This window comes from Planococcus citri, chromosome 1, assembly GCF_950023065.1.
Source record: "Planococcus citri chromosome 1, ihPlaCitr1.1, whole genome shotgun sequence".
NCBI classification, from domain to species: Eukaryota; Metazoa; Arthropoda; class Insecta; order Hemiptera; family Pseudococcidae; genus Planococcus; species Planococcus citri.
In genome coordinates, this window is record NC_088677.1 from 29,220,037 (window position 1) to 29,245,435 (window position 25,399).

Here is a 25,399-nt window from a genome sequence, read left to right on the forward strand (position 1 = left end):
TACTCCTGGCTTTCCACTCTCCTCTTATCCTTAGTTTTAAAAGTGGATGCTTTCAAAATGGTTCTGGTCTAATACTATACTACTGTATTCTTAAAATACTTTACCTGGAAGCGATAAAGTGATATTTATTGTTTCACTGTGTTTGCATCTGAATTCTGCATCCTATGATGAAACATTTAAATTACATAAAATTATATTTATGAAATACCTATGAGTTATGAAATGGTTTTACTATAAAACATTGATGAGTACATACTTACAAAATTAGTATTTTCTGAATTCATTTTCTGGAATGAAATTAATTATTTATTTTACCATGCAAAAATTAGCAGATCTTAGTTTATTATTATGATTAAAATGAATTATAGAAATGCTTTTAATAATTGGCATGGTGAATGCAGGAATTACTGGAAATTTACGTCTTTTAAATGTAAATGGTAATGTATTATCACTTGGAATAAGATGATCTATTCTTGGAATCGAAACAGTTGTATTCGCATTCTGACCAGTTGATATGTTACATTGCAACGTATGCCTGTGTCGATCCTCCTTCGGATTCGTGCTCCTGTAATGAATTTGATTCGAATTAGTACTCGAAAAATAGAACCATATGCGTCAAGGCAAAATGGTCCAGATACTTACGAGATGTGTCAGTTAGTCACAAGTAATCTTGTTCCATTACACAATCCCTTTTTGATATTTAAATTGCGAAGTAACATTACTATGCAGTATGCAGCATTCTTTTAATTTTAATTCATGAGGAGACAAATTCTTTCCAAAATGCACTAACGCCTACAATTTTAAGCGTACTTATGCAAAATAAGAAAATGACCTTTTTTGTTGAGCAAAATGAAATTCCACAAGTTAAGCTGTAGGTATATGTATGTACATGTATTTGGCCTGATTCAAAATTGATGATGTTTGAATCTCAAGAATGTTGAAACAAATGTTCTGGCGTCTTGCATTTTGAATTTAGATCAACAATTATTGATAGGTATACATAATTTAAGTTGTAGAACTTTGAATGTTCAACAAAAAAGAACATGATTTCATTCTGCATTGGTCTAAAATTGAAGGTGATACAGCACATTGAAAATGTTGAGCAATCATAGCTTCTTTAACCTGCCATGGGTGACATGGGGGATTTATACGGGAGTAGTACCATTTTGTAGCTCTCGTCGAGGCGAACACAGCGCGCTACCTACAAGCCCCTCTATCTATTCATGGGAAGAAACTACGGGTGTCTAAAGTCTAGAAAATGAGCAAAACCAAAAAATGAAAATTTGCCAAAATGAAAAATTTGACTTAGGGAGCTTGTAGAACATTTTTTTAGATGAAAATTGCAATTTTTGGGATTAGCCTACCTTCATTTTTGAAGGATCCATGCAATTTTAAAGTTTTGAAACAGATCAATTTGAGTAAATTTGAAATTTTTCAGAAATTGATCTGTTTCAAAACTTCAAAATTGCATGGATCCTTCAAAAATGAAGGTAGGCTAATCCCAAAAATTGCAATTTTCATCTAAAAAAATGTTCTACAAGCTCCCTAAGTCAAATTTTTCATTTTGGCAAATTTTCATTTTTTGGTTTTGCTCATTTTCTAGACTTTAGACGCCCGCAGTTTCTTCTCATGAATAGATAGAGGGGCTTGTAGGTAGTGCCCCTTGTTCCCCGGATGAGAGCTACAAGATGATGCTACTCCTGTATAAATCTGCCATGTCACCCATGGCAGGTTAAGATAGAGGTCAACACTGCCTATAACTTCGCCCCTTCAATTTTTAGGGTAGGCAAACCAACTTACATCTGTGTGGGTATTACTATTTCATTGTTGCTTTTGCCCGTAAATATGAGTTCATTACGATGTATGTAGTTCATTTGGAGGCATTGCATAAACGCATGTTATGAATTGTTTGTCCACTGGACTGAAAGATTCGATGTATCCAGCGTACTATTTGTTGATCAGAAGTCATATTATTTTCTTTCCATCAAGAAAAGTCAAAAACCCTGTAATGTTCCTATTTTCATAGGTACATAATACATATTAGCTGAAATTAATACTTCATATCCACCGTAATTGCTGGACGACTTGCACTTCTTTGAATTAGAACTTATGGTACATATGCTACCTGTGGTACACTAACACAGCACATTTAATCACCTGCAACAAAATACAACAAAAAGAACACAAACAACATGAACATAGGTCTGTACACGAATGAGACAACATGAATAAATGCATGATAATTTCAAAGTTTGATGCAACCTGGTTGAACCAGGATGATCTTTTCTGGTATAAGCAGTACGATGATACAATTTTCCCCATTCTTTTGGGGATATTATGATTTCAAAATTCATACATTCCATTTCCTCTTCATGTACTTCATCAGATAAGCTTGACTGAGGGCTCAAATCAGTGTAAGGGGTTAAATCAATTTCAGTTCTAATTTCCTTCCAGTTTTAAGTGACCTGATTGTGGAGGCTCTTCAACGTGATTTTTTTGGTTCAATTCAACACTCATTAAAAGGTCCAAAGCTGGTCTTCTGTGCCGGCGAACTTGTCAGGTTCACTGTCGTAAAACGAGTTTTTGAACTGGACTACCACTCCTATTAGATCATTCGCACTGAAAGCCCCTGGAAATGGTGGTGGCATGTTTAGAAACACAAAAAATTAAATAAATAAAATAAAATGTTGATAAATTATTTAATAAATAACACTTTAATACCATTTGTTACACAATGTACTTACTAGAAATGAGTTATTATTCCGTTTCAAGTTGGCAACACTGCTTTCTAGTTTCCATGTTGGGTCCAATGACTTAGGTCACGTTGGAAACAAGCTCTACAATTATAAAACTAGGTAGTTGATTGTAGGACATATTAAACGATTTCAATTGTAATTAAAAACGTTTATTAAAAATAATAAAGACATTTATGTCTTGAAACTTGAAATTATGTACATCCCAACAGCTCATCCATCATTATACAAACTCGGATACGGCGTACACTAGGAGAAACGATAAGATAACGTAATTACGGGGAAATAACCTGTGAGGTTTGAAATATAAAATTCAACAATTACGAATTCATAACCATACAGGTTGCGAAGCTCTTTACCTTGATTGGCAGCGTTCCATTGCCCGCAGGCGTTACAAGTATTTTCCTCTTCGAATTTGGGATTTTTACATCCGGCGGTCTTGTGCCTGTATAATCGACAATTTTGGCACTTGAGGGGTCGAATCGAGTCGTATACACGACATCTGTTCCACCCGACTTTGATCGTATCTGTGGTTGAAGAATTGATGAGTTTCCTTCAACTGGCCCATCTTGATCTTCATTAAGGTTAATTTGATTCAAAACATCATTTCATAGCTCTTCTTGTTCATTGTACTCATCCTGATTATCTTTGGTGTACGTACTTGCAAGAACAGAATGCGGTAAAACTGAGATGAGGTCACACAGAGATTTCAGAGTCACTAATGTTAGCAACAAGAACACATAAAGAGAAATGTTCCCACAAAATAACTTACTATTGGTGAGTTCATTGATGAGACAGACACCATGGGGTATACTGTAACCGGAGCATACTTCAGTTTTTCTTCTTTCACTTGAAAAAGATTCTTGCCCTCGGAAAGCTCGCATTTTTCCAAAGCACTTTCTGAATAGTGACTCCATGACTGACTTAATTCCGTTTTCAACGTCCTTTGAATGCTTTCCAAATTACTTTTGAAAAGAACAAATGTAAATGAAAATATGATGTGTGATGTTTTGTAAATGGAGAAATTTGAGCTGTCTTGTACAAGCATCGTACATTGATCCAAAAAACCCCTATGAAGTATTTGTCAATTCCATTTCTAATTCATTTTCAAAAAGTCTCAGCTCACCTTTCCAATAACATTAAGAATCCTCTATGGCATGTTTACCCCGATGATTTGCTTCTGTGATGATGGAAGGATCCTTCAATTTAAGCAACGTTTGGATTTTCAATCCACAAACAGCAGATGACCAACGAAACTGGCAACGCATTATTGTGTACAATCAGGATTTACATTTCTGAGACTACTGCATTAACCACTGTACCTATTATAGCTCCTTCAGTTGCTATGGGGTCAGTATCGTCTGTCATTAGACTTGCTAGATTATTCTTTTCACTAAAACAGATTAATGAACGATTAATAAATCAAAATAATTGAATAGAAACATGGTTTTAATTAATTTCAACTTACCTCTCACTCTCTGACTCTAAAGCTGATGACAATGACGGGGACGGTGACAGAGAAGTATTATTCACTTATCATAAATCAATATGTATATTTCACAAAATACATACAACCAATAATTATTATACATTATGTAAATGAACAAGTCAGCACTTGTTTTTCGAAGACTGACAAAAAAAATACCCTAAACAATGCAACCAGCAATTATTATACCCCCAAACAAACACCGAAAACAAAAATATTAATTATGCTTAAATCTATACTTTGGGCTTTGGTTACCTATTTCAACAAAACTAATATGTTTTTGGACTTTGGGTCGGTAGCTAGGTACCTATTAAAATAAAATCTAATTTTAAAACAACTAGAAACGAAAACACAATGCAAAAAAAGCTAACATTAGATGTATTGGTGATGGTACATTCAATGTGTCTTATCCCTAACTGAGAGTGGTCTTTGTATGTTTTGTTTGTTGAAGTCGGTTTCATCTCTTCGTTTTAAAGAAATCACATTTTTAAGAATTGAGTATAAAATTTAAAAAACTCGAATACCTAATGCAGTTGTGATGAAAATGTAATGTTGAAATGTTCGCTTCACATCATCCACTCGGACTTCGCTTCCACTGTCAAGCGGGAAATTGTGAAAAAAGCCGCATCAAATTTTATTTGCTTTCTAGATAAACGAATTTGTCTAAATTTTCACTCTTTTGCTACCGTTTGGATTTTCAAAAAATTTTACACAATTTTTTGCAAAAACATCGATATGTTATTCGATATTGTTTTTTGATATCGATATGATGTCGATATTTGATCTGATATCGATATATCAACACCACTAAATTCTCCAGAACCTTTTTCGTTGACAAATGGCCAACATGTGAGGAATAATAAGTTACGTCAACTTGTCCATTTGATTTGGTAGTGATCATTCGAGCAGAACAACATAATCCTATAAACGAAACAATTTAATTATAAATACCTTTACTATGAATTATTGTTATGAAACTCAAAACATATCAAAATACAGTAATTGAATAAATGCTTTTTTGTTTTAAAATGGAGAAAACACGTTGAAATGTTGTCTTTACATTCCAAATTAATAAATCAATTAAATGCATAAACGTGCGATTTTAATTATAAAAATAACATAATACCTACATTAAACGTGTATTAGGAACTAATAACTACGAATACGAATAGAATACGAACTAGCGCGATAGGAGCGCTAAGATCGAACGATATATCACACGTGGAATAAACTGTAAATATGTACATATAAATCAGTACCTATTTTGGCAGATCCTTTAGCTCAAATCATCGTTTTATTTCCGCGATTTTCATTTTGGTAGATTCCCGCGTTGGTACAGTAGTAATACGTAATTTTCTGCCCTTGAGAATTCTTTACCGGATACTGTTTCTGAATGAATTGAGACTGGGATGTTTTCCCTTCGTTTTCTTTCCATATACATTATAAAACTCTGAAAGTTCACAACTTTTTTAATTGTTACACATTCATTGGTATTGTATGTAGAAACTAGAAAGGTAGAAGTAAGAACATACACTTACCATCTTCAGTAGGAAAACACAAGCTCTTTTTTTCAATAAGGACGTACATATCTGATACGTGTATTTACGGCAAACTAGATAGGCAACTTATTTAACATCATTTTGTTTCACTGTATTTTTGAAGAGAGGATCAAAATTAATTTTTGTTCACCTGTCAGTCAAATTGAACTGAAGATGAATTTTTGTAATCCATAGAGCGTGTGTGAAGCTCATTATACGTTCATGAAGGAAAGGGGGTGCAAAAAGTGCAGGTACACCGTGCCTAAGTTCTCTCATTTCAGCGATTTCTGAATCGTGAAGCAATTTTCATGGAACTATCCTTGAAATTTTTGCGCGCATACATTTTACTTATAGACCTATTCATATCTACCTACACGTGTGAAAACGTGGTGGGCTATGCTTTAATGGATTTTTCCATTTGCGAATGAAGGTGTGTAAATGTAGGTAGATAAGCCTATTTATGAACATTATAAATACCTGCGTATGGTTATATAAGGTGAGGGCTCAATTATGGGTCACTTTTTTTTCACAAGCTCTGGTTGGAGACCAGAATTGTTTTCCGCAAAATCGACTAATTAGTAGAATAGTAGAACTATTTAGGCATAACATACTGAAAATACACCCAATTCGATGAAGAGGAAGTATCTGAAAAACTGATTTTACTGCACCCATATTTGACCCATTATGGAGTCACTAGTATTGAAATCGGGTCAGTGTAATTTTCATCAAGTGGATATAATAAACGACATGCCTTCGATGAAAATGATACCAAACGAGTGATCCGAATGCAAAATACTAGTAAAAAAAATTTTTATAATGAAAAATAAAAAACTCAAAAATGGGTTGACCCAAATTCGAGAACTTTTTGGTTCAAAATTTGTACTATCATCTTTCATTTCAGAAAAAAAAGTGATCAATTTTGGGTCACCTCAATTTTGGGTCAGAAATTAGCATCGCTAAATTAATATTATTTGATTGTAAATGCATTTGACATAGTTCAAAACCTACATTTTAACTTTCAATAACGTACAAAAGTTGAAAAAAACATCAAAATTTTGACATTTTGGAATTCAGCTAATTGCATTTTTCAAACATGCCGGAAATGCTGTAAATGAGTTGAATACTTCAAATTTCTGTGAAAAGGGTATATTTAGAACATTATTAATGGTATTTACTTGGTTTCAATCTAATTTTCTAAAAATAAACATACCTACATCTTTTCAAATTGAAAAATTGCAAAATTCTGCTCATGTGAATTTTTTACAGATAAAAATCTGCTTTGTAAGCAATCGCGATTTTTTCTTAGGCGTTCACTGTAAAAAGTTTGGCCGGGTGTTACATTGATAGAGCAGTGTCTGAGAATAAAAAAAATTAAGATTTCGCCACTTTATGATTATTCATATGTGACTACGGAGACTTTTTTTTACTGACCCATTTTAGATCACCTGACCCATAATTGAGCCCTCACCTTAAATGTTTTATTATCGAATGAGACGCCATTTAAAGATAAAATTGCTACTTAGTAAGCTACACTCTACTCTTGTTACTCCAGACACATTTAGATAATCGACTATAGTTTCATAGTAATAATGGAGTACCTTCTTTTATCACTTTTCTTTATCGAGTAATATGACAGTTCGGTTAGATATATAAGTAATTTTAGCTTAACTTCATTATTGTAGTGGTAGAGAGATAACTAACATAGGCTTTTAAAACTTTTACAGGGTATCACCGTGTAGTTCAACGCAAAGAAATCAAAAGCTCAATAATAGAGATGTTCTTGATTGTGTGGCTTTTTCATTAGAAGAAAACGGTCGATTGGATCAGTACGGTAGACGTGTCACTACTGCCACGCAAACAACACTGGTACGTATACGAATTGTATAAGTTTTTACGAGTCGAAAAAAAAAGGGAAAAAATCCCAAGTACCTATAATTTGATTTATTGTTTTCAGCCAAAAACAAAACATCAACGGCCTTACGGTTGGCAAAAAGAAACCGCCAATCAGATACCCTATCACAATGCACCCGCCACCGCTGCTGCGATTAACGGAGTATCAAATACAAAAACGTGTTCAAAATACGGTAGCTTACCATACGACGGAGCTTTTTACCACGACAGCTATCCGCCGCCTTGGCTGCAACGTTACGGTGGCGGCCAAGTACCTCCGCGAACCGTGCCCACAGTTTTAGACCGACATCGAGAAGTTCGAAGATGTACCGTTGATAGCGACGAATCTGTGCTGAACACGGTACAGGAAACAGTCGACGAAGATCCGGCCAACTTTTCGGACGACTCGCTGGAAGATGTACCGCCACCGCCGCCGTCTCCGCCTTCTGCATCTTCTTTACAGCCGCAAAACAAAAGAGGCAGCATAGCTTGGGAAGTTTCCTTAGAATCGGATAACGACGCTGCTGTGCTCATACCTGGTAGTACGAAAGTTGTCGGCAAAAGGCATAGGAAATCCATCGATCATTCTAGTAATTATCTTTGGGTTCTTGTTGAATTTTCCTATAAGTAACACTAATACCTACACCTTGGGTGGGTATTTGCAAAGGTGGCTTTTGTTCGTTGTGCAGGTATCGTGTTCGACGATCTTGTTTTTCTGGTTGTTTATGTGAGCTTTCCAGGGTCTTCTATGTACCGTATGTGTTGAAAATTTTGAAGCTAGAATTCTTCGAATTGAAGGTTTCAAGTTTCATGTTCTAGCATCGTGTTCTGGAGAAAAATTTAAATTTGAGAAAAAAAAACTTTTGAGTCGACGTAAATTTTATAAAATGAACGTTATTTCGAAAAAAAGAAAAACAAAGAAAAGAGACTTGAGCGAATTTTTGTGACTGAGGTGCTTCGGATGGCTCTGAAAAAATCATCATCCTCTAAAAAATCTTTTCAATTTTTTTTATGAATAGGTATTGAAAAATTACGAAAAATGAGATTGGTCAGACATTTTCTAATATTGGTGCATGAAATCTTATCTTCTGAAAATTTTCTATCAAAAAAAATTGTTTATCCTTTTAATGTAACTTCGAAATATTGTAAGTAATACTTTTCATGTTTCCATTTGAAATTTTTCGAGCTCGAAAAAATAAATGAAAAGGTGCATTGAAAAAAAAAATTGGAAAAGTTGAAGAAAACTATTCAAATCTTGAAATATTTTCATGCACATAATTTTTTGCAACTTTCAAATCAAAAATGTGGATTAGGGACGAATGATTAATTTTTTTTTCGAATTTGTGAATCATAAAATTGTACCGTGTTTTATTTGAGCATTCGAAAATTTTTATACACAGTAAGAGCTTTATTTTCAAAACTTTCATAATGAATAAAATTACAAAAATTTCGAGAAGTATCAATTCACGTCAGTGTTGCCGTTTTTATCTCGATCTGATGTTTTTTGAAGCGAAAATGATGTAATGAACTTGAGCCTCTGCTGTTACTAAAATTGGAAGAGAACTAGATCGTATGCTAGTGGAAATATTTTGATTTTTGTGCCTTTAATTGTGAGAACATCGATAAAAAGAGGAGCCGATAGAAATTCTATTTTATTGGAGCTGTAAACCTTCTAATTTTCCGTGGGTAGGTATTTCTGAAAAAAAAAAATGTACAAATTTCCTAAAAGCAATAATTTTGGCACCAACTCTATGGGTCTCAGCAAAACGAATTTTTTGAAGTAAAATTTGTGTGTTGAAATGAGTAAAAATGCTATGACTTTTTCGAACCCAAATTATGCTCTCAATATCTGGGAAGCCATTTTTCCAGATATTTCTATTATTAGTTATTATTTTTTTATTTTCAAAAAAATAAATTAATAAAAAAATATAATTCTGGTTTAAAAAAATATGGAAAGATTCTAAGCTTGACTTCAAAAATTTAACAAGATTATCGACGAGCAGGAATCGTGACTGAAATGATTTTCATTAAGGTTTTTTGGTATTCGATTTTGAAGATTTATGCTCACTTGGTTTTTGCTTACAGTTTTTTCTTGCATAGATAGATAATATTGGTTTTTTGGTTATTTAAATGCCACTTTGAGATTTAAAATAAATTTCAACTTGATTTTTGCCTAATTTTACCAAACTTTCAGCAGTTTTTGGATTTACAATATTTTAATACTTTTACTCGATTTTCGAAGGAATTTTGATGATATTTTACTCAAATTTTGCAAAATTGTACTGGAATTCATGCTTTATCCGTCTCAAAACACCAAAAATAAATCAAAATCGAACTTGAAAGTATTTTTTTTTTTTTTTTTTTTTTTTTTTTTATATTTATTAGTTAGAATTTACTTACTATTGAATCTGGTCAATTTTTGATTTTAGGTATTTTCGATTTCAGATTTTGTAGAATGAGATTTCAGTCAGAAAATTTTCAAAAATGATGATCTTTTTCATCGAATTTCCAAAAATTGTGCTCCAAGTCGGAAAAGTACTCACCAGTCACCTATTGGAAATTTTTATTTATTTATTTTTTGGTCAAGAAATTTACTATTTTCAATTCGAAAATTGAAGTTTGTGGTTGCTAACTTTGACTTTTTTGCCTTCCAATAATTTTCCTTCGATTGGTTCCTGCTCAATATTTTCCTCGAATTAATTTTCGTAACAGAAAAAAAATAATGATAATGATGAATTTCAAGATTTTTGTTTTTAAATGTTGATAATTTTTTGGAAATGAGTAATCCTGTTTTTTTTTCGTTGTTATTTCTTTAAAAACATTTTTTTGATTTTTTTGCAATAAATTTCATTCGTTTTGTTTCACATGTGAGAGTTGAGAAAGCTGGAAGTAATTTGTATTTAGTCTAGAAAACCTGGAAAAAAATGAAAATTTGAAAATTTATTTCTTCAATTTTTCTTTCAAATGGAACAAGTTGTTGAATAATTTCTTTTTTTTTTTGCAATGGCTTTCATTTTCGAACTTATTTCTGTTCACTATTTTTGGACCTTGACATTAGTTCGTTGATCTGTTTTCAATTTAAATTATACTTAATTGAGGATTTTTTGGAGCTAAGTTGACCAGTTGAATAATTATTTCATTAGATATTATTTTACCTATGTGAGTCTTGAATACATTTTTATAAATAGTTTATCACGTTGGTATTACGCGAAGAAGTCATTTATATTCCTCCGATTGCGATTAAAAAAAAAAAAAAAAAAAATCATCGTTCATTATTGTACAATCGTGTCGATGGAGTCTTCCATCGTCGAACAATGGCCACTTTTTGCTTTGTTCTACTCGCTTTAAAATGCACGTTTACCTTATTAAAATATTTTAAACGTATATCTTTACCATGTAGATGTACAGTATAAAATATAATTACCTTACCATACATTCATACTTTTTACGTAATACAATTTTTACAATATAAACGTATTACTTTACAGGCACGGGTTCGTTGAACGCACTAAACATATACGATGATTGGCCAGAGCCGCCGAATGGCACCGACGATTCGTTAAATTGCTTAACATCGGATACGGATTTGGATAGTGTGACCAATGAAACCTTTTTAACGCCCGCGGACGTATCGAAGAAATCAAATTTCAACGGAGGAACTTACGTTATTAGAAGGGGAAACCGAAGAGATCGTATTCAATTAAGCGAAATGAAAACACCGACCGAAAAACACCCGTCGAATACTCCTTCGTCTTACATGAACGGAGAAACTGATCTCAAAAGGTAACCCATCTATACTTACTGATGTTGGAAAAATCTACACTTCGTATTTAATAGTATACATACCTATAGTTCTTACATAAATTAACATTAGGTTAGGAGAATGTGTTTTTAGTTCGAAAAGTTTTGCAAGGAATTGCAGACTGAGAGAAGATCCCGAGGCTATTTCGAACAATGTTTCGTGTTGTGTATAATGAACCTCGTACTTTGGTATGGTAAAAAATTAAAGATGAAGCGTGGGTGCAGGTTTACGACGAGAGAGTATACTTATGGTATAAATCGAGCAAGTTTACTCTGGTCATGAATATTTAAACGAATTTAAAATGCGCTCGGATAGCTTTGATTATAATTTTGTATTAATTATTAATATTCTCGATGATGTTAGTTTGAATATAAACGCGTTAAGAGGGCGATTTTTAAAGTGTATATTTTTCAATTCCACCCTTATATTTTAAATTAAATATAACTAATCTGGTATCATCATGTTCGCAGATGCAGTTCAACTTTCGACAATATCAAAACTTTACTAAAAGAAGGCCTAGTTGAAGGATTAGACGATTCACCTCCTGATTTCCATCCTCCCCGACCGCCGGTATTAGGCCGAGGAGTTTCATTACCGAATATCCTAAACGACAGTATTTACGAAGACGAGACTAAAACCAGTTTCATAACGAAAGACGCCAACGAATCAATAAGCTCGATGGAACAGCTGCTGGAAAATTCCGCTAATACGCGTAAAACCACGACAGTCTCCACGGGTACCAATTCGATCGCCGTCGGTGTCGCAGAATCGACTGATAATCTGGTCGAGAAAAGCGTCTGCACCGAAGACACCAGCGGCGTTGATAATTACGTCGAAAAACAAAGTGTTGCTGTTCAAGTATCCGCCGACTTCAGCCAGTTAAATAAAGAAATCGCCGAACAAAGTATTAGTTGCCAAACGGATAACGAAGAATTGAACTATTGCGTTCATAAAGCGGTCAATACGGCTGAAAATATCACATCGACGAGTACGTTTAAACGCGAAAAGAAACCAGCTCCTAAGAACGAATACCATCAGACGAACGGTTCGTTAGAAGAGAAAGAAAGCAAAATAGATTCGTCCATCGAGGATTTACTAAATTACGAAAAAATCGATAAAAAAAGAGAATTAAAATTAGAAATAGCTAAACAAGAAACGATACGCGATAGTTGGAATTCGATCAGCGCTATACCAGAAGTACACAAAGTTAGAGTTAACGAAAATACGAGTAGGCCTAGTAAAAATTTATGCAATGGGATATCGGAAAAACCGTGCGGTGATTTTAGAGTTAACGTTGAAATTCTGCCGCATGAATTCGGTCCTTTGCCGCCTTCGCCTGTAGAGGAGGTGGAAGACGAGTACTCGGATATATTGCAATCTGTGCCAGTGAATAGGAAATCCGATAGTTTGAATAACGATTCGGTGTATCGACGAAGTAGCAGGGCCAGCGTATCCGGCTCTATTAGAAGTAATAGAGCGCCTGAGATTCCGCCGCATAGAGAACAAACGTCTAGCCTAAAAACCAGATCCGTCGATGCTGGGTTTACCAGAAATCATAGGACGCAATTTTTAGGATCTCGAAAAGAAGTAAATACTTGTGAATACCTACATATTGTAATTGTATTTTTTATGATAATTATCACGACTGTAAATTTCAATGTTTTCATGTGCAGATTAATTTTGAAGGGCAGTACTGTCCATCATTTTACGATTTGCAAAATTCTTTGAATAATTCTCAGTAATGTAAAAAATGAAGTTTTTTCAAGTGAACATGTAAAAAAATTACCATCGAAATTCTGTTGTTCTAAGTGACTTGAAAAAGATCATTGAAAATGTACTTAACCAATTACTTATACCTACACATTTTAAAATTGTTTCCTAAATTGTCAATAAGGTATATATTAGGTAATCCTAAAAATGTGAAATTGTCTTAAATTTCGAAGAAATGAGAAATTTTGCTAAAGGCAGTAATTTGAATATTATTGGAAAGATGAATCAGATATTTACAATAATTTTTTATTTATCGTCAAAAAATTGGATTTTATTTGCAATTTGAAGTTTGGATGTTTGCTCCTTCTTGTTTGTGAATTAATCAGTAACTCAATTTCAACAAACATTTTTTCAACGAAAAATATACTGTGAGTAAAAAGGCTTGACAGCTGATTTTTTTTTTTTTTTGAAAGATTGTAAATTAACCTCAAAAGATGAATTTATATAATATTTTCATGATAGGTAGGTACACGTTAGACTCAATGTGTATTATAAAAATAATTTAATTTGAGTGATGACTCAATTCGGAATTCGAGGAGTTCCTCAAATTCATCCAAACGATAACTCTGATTTCCAAAGCCAAATTTGAAGAAAAAGTCAAATCAAAATAGATTTCTTGTAAAATTCTATCGGCTGGAAATTTTTTTGATTGTAATTCTCAATTTTTTTTATAAAGCTAGCGAAGGAAAAATTAAATGCTTCGAAACACAAAATTTCATTCCTTTTTTTCATCCATGTATTTCGACTACTCATAAAAATAAATCACATCTCAAAATAGGAATATAATGAAGTTTTCAATTTTGATCGAATTTCATTTTGGAATTTGAGGAAATTCGGTTCAAGTATAAAAACTGTAATTGTAATTGTTTCTTTACAGCATTAGACTTTTCTAACAAAGAAAATTTTCATTTCAGAGAAATTTACATCCCATTTTTTCCTTCGAATAATTCCAAAATGAGATATTAACAAATTTTCAAAATTTTCACGTTTTTTTCTTCTTGTACAAAATTTTATTTTATTCAAAGCAAAATTTTTTAAAGTTAGAAACATGAAAATTTTATCATTGAAAAAAAAAATCAAAAAAGTTGAATTTTTTACCTATTTTTTAAAAAAAATTGAAATTCCGAAATGAAAAATCAAAATTGAAAATCCAGTTGTTATCTTATTCCTGTTTTATTTCAATTTTGTTGCAATGTGAATTTTCCTCATTGTGAGGTGTCGAAATTATTTAAGAAAGGAAATGAATTTTTGTGTTTCGAAGCATTAAATTTTTTCCTTGCGGGTCTTATAAAAAATGTAGAACATCCCATCGAATAAATGTTCAGCGGGTGAAATTTTACTGCAAATTTTTGTCAACTTGGGTTTTTGTTTTCATTTGAATTTTTAAATTCGGCTTTGGAAACAATGATACCTAATCGTTTGGAGAAAATTGAAGAAAATCTTCTATTTCCAAATTGATGGTCACTTTTGAATTAAATTTTTTTCAAACATCACAATCCGATTATTTATTTCCGACTTCTCTTACAAAAATTCGTAAAATTTATCGGACGAACTTTTCTCAGGCATTAAAGGGTTAAGAAAGAACGCTTTCAAATCATTTATAGGTACGTTTTTGGAACTTGGATGTAGAAAAATCGACATTTTAATAGTGAAAAAATTCATTAAATCATTTATGCCTACTTCAACCAAAAAAAAAAAAAAACTGCAACAATTGTGAGAGATTTTTCGAAATTACACACTTTTAAAAGATGGTTAAAAAGACGTTAAAATTGTTGAGATGTAGCTTGAATTATTGTTCTTGAGAATGCATAATATTTTATAATGAAGGTTCAAAGGTATCATTTTAAAAAAATTCTGTGAACATTATTGCAATCATTATATTCTTATATTGAGATATCTTTTCAGATTATTTAGGGACCAAAATTTCTCGAAAAAAAGAAATAACTTACTGTTTGACATGATATTGACTTTTTTTTTTTGTAAATTAACCATGCTGAAATTTGTTTTGTTGACTCATGTACTTTTAAATTGACAGATCTCTGTTCAATTGAATACTGAAAACGTTGAATTTTAATTTTATCAAGTGAATACCTCCATTCTGAATTTTGAAAAATACATAAATATTAATCGATGAAAATCAGTTGGTGTAAAATGTGTTCAAAAAAAAATAGTAATAATAATTAGCTTTAATTTTTTTACAAAAATATTATAATTTGTTGAGAAGTTTATCATATTATCGTACTGTGATTTCATCAAAAAATTGATAATTCATCAATTGAGTAGTGACTTCGGTTTCTAAATCATCTTATTCATCTAAATTCAATTTTCTTTTTTCATTCAATAATCTGATTATTTGTTGTCGTTTGTATTTTAACGGACAATCATTTTGTATTATAATTTTTCATGTTTGAAAATGAATCCTTGCTATTCAGGTTATTTAGCAGTTCTGTTTTTTTGTTTTTTTTTGCTTGAATGTCGTGTCAACTTTCTTTTATCGAGTTGTTTTTTTTGTTCAGAATTATCAAAAAAATGCACTTTTTTTAAATGGAACTTCACAATTTTGCTTGTATATTTCTTGGGTGATTGAGATCATCATTTTTTTGAAATTAAGAACTTGTTAAAGATCTGTTCGAAAATTTGAAAATTGAAACTGATCTAAACAATTGAGTAGCCAAGATTCAAGTTGAATAGTGACGAAAAAAACTTTACAAAATTTACGTAGGTATTGAAATTTCAATTTCAACTTTCAATGAAGAATCTTCCATTTTATTTTTTATTTTTTTTAATTGGAATGAACGAAATGTTTGATTAGGTGAATAATTATTGTGCATTGAAAAAAAAAAGGATTGATTAGTAATTCAGTAATTTTTAATACAATTTTAAGTAGATTTACACATTTTAAAATTTAGTTTGATAAATTGAAACGTTTAATATCGAAATATTTGTTTTTATTCAGGTTCCTGTCGAGCGTAGAACTTTGCCTACTGATCTACCTGGAACTTCTTATCGTCGACCATTCCAGAAACGTGGTTCTCAATCGCCGAAAGATGAAAATGCTCACGTTTCTTGTTCGTTACCAGAAACCCCTATTTTTGCCAGGGGTTGCGACATTCCGAGAACTCCTCTTCGTAGTACTACTGATAAAGCTAATACGTCGAGACCAGCATCGCGTCTGAATGGTGGGTATTGTATTATGGAATTGACAAATGAATAGAAATTAATTTTTCACTGCAAAAATAGTTATTAACTAGTCCTAAAGGTCTTGAGATAAGAAAGATTACGAGAGAATAATATTTTTGGTTTAGTTTGTTTTGTCCGTAATTTTCAACTGCAATTTGTAATAATGAGCAAAAAATAGTTATCAACTAGTCCTAAAGGTCTTTAGATAGGAAGGACTATAATAGATGTTATTTTGCACTTTGCAGTTTTGGTTTTGTTTGTCAGTTCGTTCAGTCACTGTTTTTTGAATTAGTTTCATGCATTTTTTTTTACTCTCCGTTTTTTCGTGTTTTTTTTCCTTTTTTTAACTGAACGTGAGTTACATATTATTTTGTTTTACAAGAAGACAAATTTGGATATTGAGTATCCAATTTTTTTCTAAATCTAAAACCAATAATGATCGATCAAAAGGAAGGTTTGTAAAATTTTTATTGTTATCAAACTTTTTTGGACTAGGATTCGGAATATTAATATTTTAATGTTCTTGGAATTTATATTAAATGTGTTGTTGCATCAACATGAAGTTTATCTAGATAGTTTTTTGTTACTATTTTCTAATCAACATCACTTTTTGTAGATTAATTAATTTTTTCTTGAGTGACGTATTTTAAAACGCAGATCAGGTGTTGGATGATTGTGTGTAGAAAAAAGTTCTCTTGAGTGGAAGTGCTATAATGAGTGTATTTATTCTTTTTGAAATTTCAATTCGATTACTTTCAGTTTTTAAAATTGATTTTACTGTTTTACAAATTATCATTTTTAAATTTATTTATTGCATGATTCCAATGCCTATCTAATAACTCAAGACCTTTTTTTTTTTTAATTTTAACATTTTGATTTACTAAACCTTTATTGTATTTTACAGGAATACAAACTTCCGGACATGGCCGAAACGTTGGAGCAGGCCACGGAACGTGTCTGGGAGATGCGATGGCTGGTGCTGAATTATTAAGATTAACCGGACCAGGTAGAGGTTGGTATCCGAGACACAGACAACCAAGACCTGCGTCCGTCGAGCATTTAGATAGATTAACGCCTCAAGGCCTAAGTCCAAGTGCACCAACGACCGGTGCATGGGACACTCGAGATGCGCGAAAACCATTAACCCTACCGCCGAATTTATCGCCGAAATTTTTTCAACGTTCTCCTCGAGAAGCGTTGCGTAGAGTTACCAGTCTTCTAATACGAAAAGGTAAGACTTTTGAGCATTTTGCACTATTATTGTAATCGTTTTGGTCATTCTCAACCCTCGAAGCGTAGTTCATTACCCTGCGAGATAATTTCAATTGTACATAAATCTCGAAACGAGTATGCCTTTTTTAGAGAAAAAAGCTACCGTGATCTGTGTGTGCGTTTTTCGTATTCCATATTAGAGCATGAACTGGTTCGTTATTTTAGGATAGAATAAGAAAAAAAAATTATACCAACAATAACCTACTGTTACGTTTACCTTTTATGGAAAGTTGTTTTATTCATTGTGATCCGGTTGGTTTGCTAGTTTGGCTATTGTTGGCGCATTTTTCGAAGAAAGTTTCGAAGGTAAAATTTTACCACTGCTGAAATTACATATTATCGTAGGTAGCTAAATTTGTCACACGATTATCGTTTTTGTAAACCAAATAATATTATCGAACGATGTCTCATTTCGTCGAGTAATATTTTCACCTAAAATAAGACCCGAAAAAAAATGAAGATGAATTAATCGTATTATTGCTTTTCACGTCGTCGGTCGGCAATTAAATTCGGATTTAATTAAAACAATACGTATACTCGTTATAATCGCTACAACAAACTAATAAGATCAAAGTAAACAGGTTGAGTCGTTATCTACAATTAAATAAAGGAGAATTTACGAAAAGTATCAAATTAATTATTGCTAAAATGGAAATGGTAGTTTACTTTTTAATTCGTACATAAATTTTCTGCAATTTTATGCTGCTTAAATCTACTTTCATTATGTTGATAACGGTAAACGGGCGTCGAGCGATGAATTATACGTTATGGCTTAATTTCAAATACTCGTATAGAGCGAGGTGTTAGATGTTTCCTTAAGAATATAATATTCTAACAAACCAAGTGCAACGTTATTTAATTAACACTTGGTCATGCAAATTTATAATATCTTGGGTGCGTGATGAAAATTTCCTCTACGACTGTGACGATAATTCACTTAATCTTCGAGAGCTCTTGTTTATTATGCGTAATTTTGAAAGTGAGATATACAACGTGTGTTAGATAATCGTAAATAGTTCGAAGATGAATTTACCTTCGATAAAGCTTATTATTGTCTCTATCGGCGTATTTTTTTCACGTTTGTTGCACAAATTCTGTTGGATTGGATATGATTTGTTTTCGTGTCAGAGAATACGATGCGAATGTGGTGGATTTTGGTATTTTCCTCGTACAAGTATAGGTATATAAATGGTTTAACTTCGCCTTACAATGTACGAGCTTTATCTAGTTTTCTGGTTTCGTTACTCGATAATATTCTTTATTGTGGTTATCGAAATGTGCTTATTGCACGAATGCTAAACTATGTGCCCATTATGTATCGACATCAGAGCCGTCGTATTACGGTTATCTGTAATTTTTGTATTGTTTTCTGCGCCTTATGATCGTCATGCTTGACGAAATTCAAGTCGTTACCGATGATTTGGTTGCTGTTTGGTGAATTTTATAAACTGGTTTCTTTGATTAGAGTGTCTACTTCCCAATACTTGGAGGAGCATACTGATGAAAAATCTAGTTAGGAACTTTTTTTTTCGATCATGTTCGTGACGATAGATTCCTACCAGAAACTGAATCACATTTCAGGTACCTTCCTAGGTTCTGATGTCATTCTCATGTTTATGTGATTTATGCACCTACAGAGAGATAAGGATTGGAAAATTTTCAGAAATTGAACGAATCATAATTATGTCGTTGGAAAACACGTAAATAGGTAATCGTGTTATCTTTAGTTTCATGTATAGGTACCCAATTAGTCATTTCACTACTTCCTATCGTGAAACTACGTAGCTGAAGACGAGCTGAACTAGGAACGAAATGAGATCAACGTTGAAATTTCGTTTTCTATTTCCACAAAATTATTTATTAGCTGTAAAAATTTAACGATCGAATGCACATGTTCGCATCAACAACTCAATTATGACGAAAGAAAGAAGTGAGAGGAGGAAGAATATCGGTTACTGTATCAGTTAAAATGTTAAATTCCATCGATTCTCGTGTAATATTGCCATTATCGTACATTTTTTTTTATCATTTTGATGCAATTTTTTTCCGGAATCAATACATTATATTTGAGTAGGTATCAAAGCTGTAAACTGATAATTTTTTTTTCTAAAAAAAAGAGTCAATTTATTGATGATTTTTTGTAATTTTTTTCATATCGTATCAGTGTTATTTCTATATTTTTTTATGAACTCGTGCTTGTTAGTTATCAAGTTTTCTGGGAAAAAATATTCAAGTTTGGATTGGTTCACTGGGAAAAAAATGAGTTGAATTTTCAATAAAGACAAAAAATCGTATGGAAAAATGCCAAGTTTATTTTGAAAATACTTACGTAGGTATTGAAAAAAAAAATATTTCAATTTTTTTTTCAAAAGGAATGAACTACAAATTTTTTTGAAATCAAGGTTTGATTTGTCTGTATTTTTGGCCTGCAGAGCTCGTATTCGGTCGCTTCTTTGGGAAAAAATGTCAAAAGTTCAATTTTTCCAAATCTTTGTTTTTTTTACTTTTTGACGAAAAAAAATTGTAGGTACTTTGTATTCATTTTTAGCCAACTGACTACGGTGCCTTAATAAAATTGTAAAAAGTCTAGCCTTTTGTCGAAATTAATGATTCATGCCAAGAATTTCTTAAAATCTTCGCTTTTTTGCCAGAAACTGCCAAAAATTGCCAAAAATCTCGTGTTTTGCAAAGAAACTACAAAAAGGTCTCACTTCTTTGATAAAAATTCCGAAAAAGTTTGTTTTTTTCCTCCAATAATTGCAAAGAAGACTTGATTTGTGCTGGAATGTTCAGACCTGCTTATTGCGGACATTTTTTTCACTATCAAAAATTTCTTTACTTTTTTGCTAAAAGAAGCTTGATAAAAGTTTCGTTTTTTTTTTTTTGTCAACAATTTTTGGAATATCATTCCTTTTGTTGAAATTGCGTATTAAAGACTTGCCTTCAAAACAGAACGAAAATTTTCGTTTCTTGTCAAAGCTTCCAAAAGCCTCGTTTTTGCCAAAAATTTCTTGAAATTTTCGCTTTTTCCAAAAGTAGATATTAATATCTTGTTTTTTTTTTAAATATAAAATTGGAAAAATATCTCACTTCTTCAACAGAAAATGGCAGACTTCACTTGTTTGATGAAAATTTTTTAGCAATATTTCACTCTTATAACCAAAAATCTCTAGTTTTGCCCTGCTGAAGATGTCGCCTGTCGGTCTTGATTTCAATCAAAAGTAGCAAAAAGTTTTGCCTTGTTCAAGTTGTCAAAAAGTTTCGTTTTTACAAAAAATTATTTAAAATTTCCGCTTTTTGTCAAAAAATTCCCAAAAAGCCTCACTCAATTCCGGGAAATTTCCTAATATTCTTGTCTTCTGCTAAAGTTGTTCAATATTCTCATTTTTTTGCCAAAATGTTACGAAATCGTTTCCCTTTTTTTCAGTTATTGTGAAATAACCTCACTTTTTCGACAAAATTTGCCAAAAATTTTCACTTTTGTCCCAAAAAATTTCCAATCACGTCTTTTTGCCAAAAATTGCTGAAAAAAAAACTCTTGTCTTTTGCAGAAATTTCCATCGTCTCCCTTTCTGCAAAAAATCAAAATGGCTCAATTTTCTCCGAAGGTTGCCCAAGTCTGTTTTTTTTTTTTGCCAGAAATTGCCGAAATGCCCTACTTTTTGCTGAAATTGTCAGTCAAACTTTTGGTCAAAAATCACCACAAAGTCTCATATTTTTTTTCACCAAAAAATCCAAATTTAATAATATGTACTTACTGTACTCACTTTTTCTGCCTAAAATTTCCTGAAAATCTCATTTGTTTACGAAAAGTTGCGAAAAAGTCTCGCTTTCTTGATGAAATTCGTGAATCAATATCACTTATTTGCTAATAATTGTCAAAAAGTCGTGCTTTTCGCCAAAAATTGAAAAAATTCTCGTTTTTTACCAGAATTAATCAAAGGTTTCGTTATTTACCTTCTCAAAATTGCGAAGAAGTTTCATTTTCTTCCATAAATTTCCAATGTCTCACTTTTTTTGGTAAAAAGTTTTGTTATTTTACTAGAACTTGCTAAAAAAAAAACCTCGTCTTTTGGCTTTTTCTATAAACATTTCATAGTCTCGTTTTCAGTCAAAAACAGCAAAAAGTCTCGTTATTTATCACAATTGCCATAAATGTCTAGTTTCTTGTAAAAAATTTCAAAAAATTTGATTTTTTTGATGAAAATTTCAAAGTGACATTTTTTTGATGAAAATTTCAAAAAATGTAGCACGTTTTTGTCAATCTTTTTTGCTAAAATAATTGCTAAAATTCCGATTGAGTTTCAACATCAAATTGGAATGTTTTGTTTCGTATTTTTTTTTCACATTAAATATTGAACATTTTTTTGTGATTTTTTTTGCATTTTAATATTTTGCTGGCTACGTTTTATAAGTTTTTTGGTTACTAAAGTTGTCGTTTTTTTTGTGGAAAAAATTGAGTGCGGCTCTGTCAGCTCTTCTCTGATTATTTTACAAGTTTGAGGAGGAAGAATGCTTCTACAGCATTTTGTACTCTAGAACGTCGCGTTGAGAACTCTCGAGCATAATAATTAGGCATGGCCAAGGCATGTGTTACCAGTACCATTTTTCACAAGAAAGCCCTTACATGAATAAAAGCAGGTGTTTCGATTTAAGAAAAAAAAATTAAAATTAAAAACACATTGTGCAGTATTTTTTTCACTGAAAAAAAGATGCATTAAAATGGCCATACAGGATGCAATTTTTTTTTATCCATACAATAAGTACACGAACAGCGATGTAAATTCGTCACACTGTTAACACCATGCAGAGCCCGATCAATGCCATCTTGAAGCCTCGGCGCCGCCTACAATACCATAGTACATTTGCTCGTATGAACTGTTACTCGGCATTGGCAACTACGGTGAAATTTCACCAATGCATTAGCCGACTCTTTGTCGAACTCGAAAGCTTTAGAAATTGGTCGAAAAATATTCGCCATCGCAGGTCTAATTCAATAACCATAAGTAGGCACTTGTCGAGTCGAGTTGACGAAATGCTACCTAATTCATCGTCGTCGCAAGGCGTTGGGCTATTCAAAACGCAAGGTTATAAAGAACCAGATGGCTAGCAAGTAACAAGGTTTTCTCAAACAGACTCGAAATATACAGGCATGAGGCAGGTGGTTTATAGACACAAATCCCCGAGTAGTTGAAAGATGCAAAAAAGAAAAAAAAACGTGGCACTGCATCTACCAATCTATCGACTATATTGAGAGAGTACCTATTAATATTTGGTCACGTTGTCACGTATCACCCACTTGATGTAATAGGTATTTTTATACCACCAGCACCAGGTACTGTATATCTAGATCTACCCACACGTATTGAGAAAAATTCTTCGACTCGTGAGTTTCCCAATGGAAATATTTCGATGCAATTCGAATATTGTATCAATCGAACAGCTATTACTTATACTACGCTTTAAAATTTCAAAATAGATTACAAAATTTACCATCAACGAGGGAAGTGCATAAGAGTATGAGTAACGATGACGTGTGCTTACTGCTTTACTCATATTGCTCACCGGATAGAATGATTTTCTTGTGTTTTGCTTCGTTGAATTCCAAACAAAAGTTAGCCACTGTGTGATAGGTAAGATTAGGAAAATAAATGCAATAAATGTCCAATATCTAATACCGGTTGGCTGTGCCCATTATTATATTTATTTCAACTCGTTTTTCAGTCTGTGATTTACTATTTGTCCCAGTGAACTTATTTCATGCGAGTGATTGACTGACCATTATTTTCTACGGTTAAGGAAACAAGTCGAAGAAAAATGCATGTCGATGATTGAGCTTCTTCCTTTCGTAGACCTGCCTGTACCACGTGTAATTACCTAATTGAGCGTATATCCTCATTCGTTGCATTCTATATGAGCCTACATACATCGGTTTCCGATTTTTTTCATTTTATTTTTCAACAATGGCAGTATTCGAGGCGTGCGGGTTAGAATTGAATGTAAATTGGATTTTTAAAATGATCATGATTTAAAACTCTCGTAACTAAAATTTTAGCGCCAAAATTGATTTCTTTCATTTTTTAAGCATTTTTTAAAAATTAATAGGATGTTTACATTTTCTGGATGGTTTCAGATTTTTAGATTCTTCGTGTTTTTTTTTCTTTTAATCGAGACACGAGACTTGAAATTCAGCCAAAATTTACCCTTGAAATATCCGATTGAAATTTGCTCAGACGTCGATTTTCTGGTTGGACAACTCTGAAATGGGAGGAAACTCAATTTTCAACTGCCCAAATCAATTGAAGGCCATTTCGAAAGAATTTTAGGAAATTAATGGAGAAAATCAAAACCTTCTGGAGGTTCAAGCCGAGTGAGAATTATCAAAATCGGGTTTAGTCGATATTAGTTGAAGAATACATTTGAATGCTTGTGTAGCTAGCTTTTTGTTTTTGCTTCTTATTTGAAAAATTGTTTGTGAAAGCTTTCAAATTCTTCGTTATTGTTCCTTATAAAAAAATACTTTTTTCAAAAATTTGGAGAAAATTGTGTCGATTTCAAAAACATAAGACATTTTTTCTCTGACTTTCGAAAACCTGAAAAAAATTTTGATATCATGTCAGACTTGAAAACTATTAAAAAATTATAATTTTTTGCCTGACTTTGGAAAACTTGAAAAAATTCCGAAGAGACTTTGAAAGAATTTTCATGAATTCTTGACATTAAGTAAGTATGCCATACTTTTAAAAACTTTGAGAAAATCATCAATTTCTGAAATTTCTTGACCTAAAAAATATCCATGAATTGAAACTTTCCTTGGAGGGGAGACTTTACTCCTTCCCACCTCAGTAAAATTTTGAAAACACGGAATTGAAGTTGGTAATTTTTTTTTTGAAAATTGTTTCGTTTTCGGTCAGCTTTTTCTTACTTAACCACTTTTCAAGGAAAAAAAAACACTTGCCCCTCTAATCAATCTTTGTATGCATCATCCTTGTGTAAAAATCCTCCCCCCCCCTCCGTTGAAAAAATTGAAAATTAAATTCTGTAAAAATGTTTTAAAAATATATTGTTTTTTTAGTAAGTTACTGGTAATTTTTAGTAAGTTTCTGGCAATTTCCAGCGAATTACTAGTCATTTTAGTGATGGTAAAATTACTGATTAGTCAACATGAATTATTGGGAACTTTTGGAAAATTTACTTTGGATAGAAACTTGTGAAAAAAATTATGTCCAGGTTTCAGAAACTAAGAAAAAAATGTCAACAATTTCCCATTTTTAAGCTACCTATCTTTTTTTCGTGATTAAATGATGGAAAGATTAAATTATTAAAAAGTTCTTCAAAAACCATCAATTTCAATTTTTAGAAAATTTTTTATTGCTGAGAAGTACTTAGAACCAACTTCTTGAAATGTTGATTTTGAAATTTTGTTGAATTTTGATTCCCTATCCCTTATCACTCCCCTTCCCTCCGCCAGAAAAACGAAAAGGTGTTCAAAAATAAATTGACAATTATCTAGAACTTTGAGAGCTTATTTAAATTTTTTTAATTTTTACGAATTTTTGAAAATTGGTATTTGTTTTAAAGCTTGATCCAATTGATGAATTTAGGGCTTAAATTTAGGTTATTTCAGTATTTCAATCTCTTGAATTGATTTGCGGCAACTTCAGGGATCCTATATTGTGATCTTCTAAATTTTTTTATTTTTGAAAAA

At 32.1% G+C, this 25,399-nt stretch overlaps 1 protein-coding gene across 7 annotated transcripts in view; it reads left to right on the forward strand.

Moving 5' to 3' along the window:
- LOC135831225 (uncharacterized) overlaps window positions 1-25,399 on the forward strand; it is a 373,616-nt gene that overhangs the window by 290,298 nt on the left and 57,919 nt on the right. For all 7 annotated transcript variants that reach the window (XM_065343558.1, XM_065343562.1, XM_065343559.1 and 4 more), the window contains 6 exons: window positions 7,502-7,643; window positions 7,732-8,257; window positions 11,156-11,450; window positions 11,940-13,056; window positions 16,196-16,418; window positions 17,324-17,650. In XM_065343558.1, coding sequence (XP_065199630.1) covers window positions 7,502-7,643; window positions 7,732-8,257; window positions 11,156-11,450; window positions 11,940-13,056; window positions 16,196-16,418; window positions 17,324-17,650 — 2,630 coding nt within the window. The remainder of the gene's footprint in view (window positions 1-7,501; window positions 7,644-7,731; window positions 8,258-11,155; window positions 11,451-11,939; window positions 13,057-16,195; window positions 16,419-17,323; window positions 17,651-25,399) is intronic.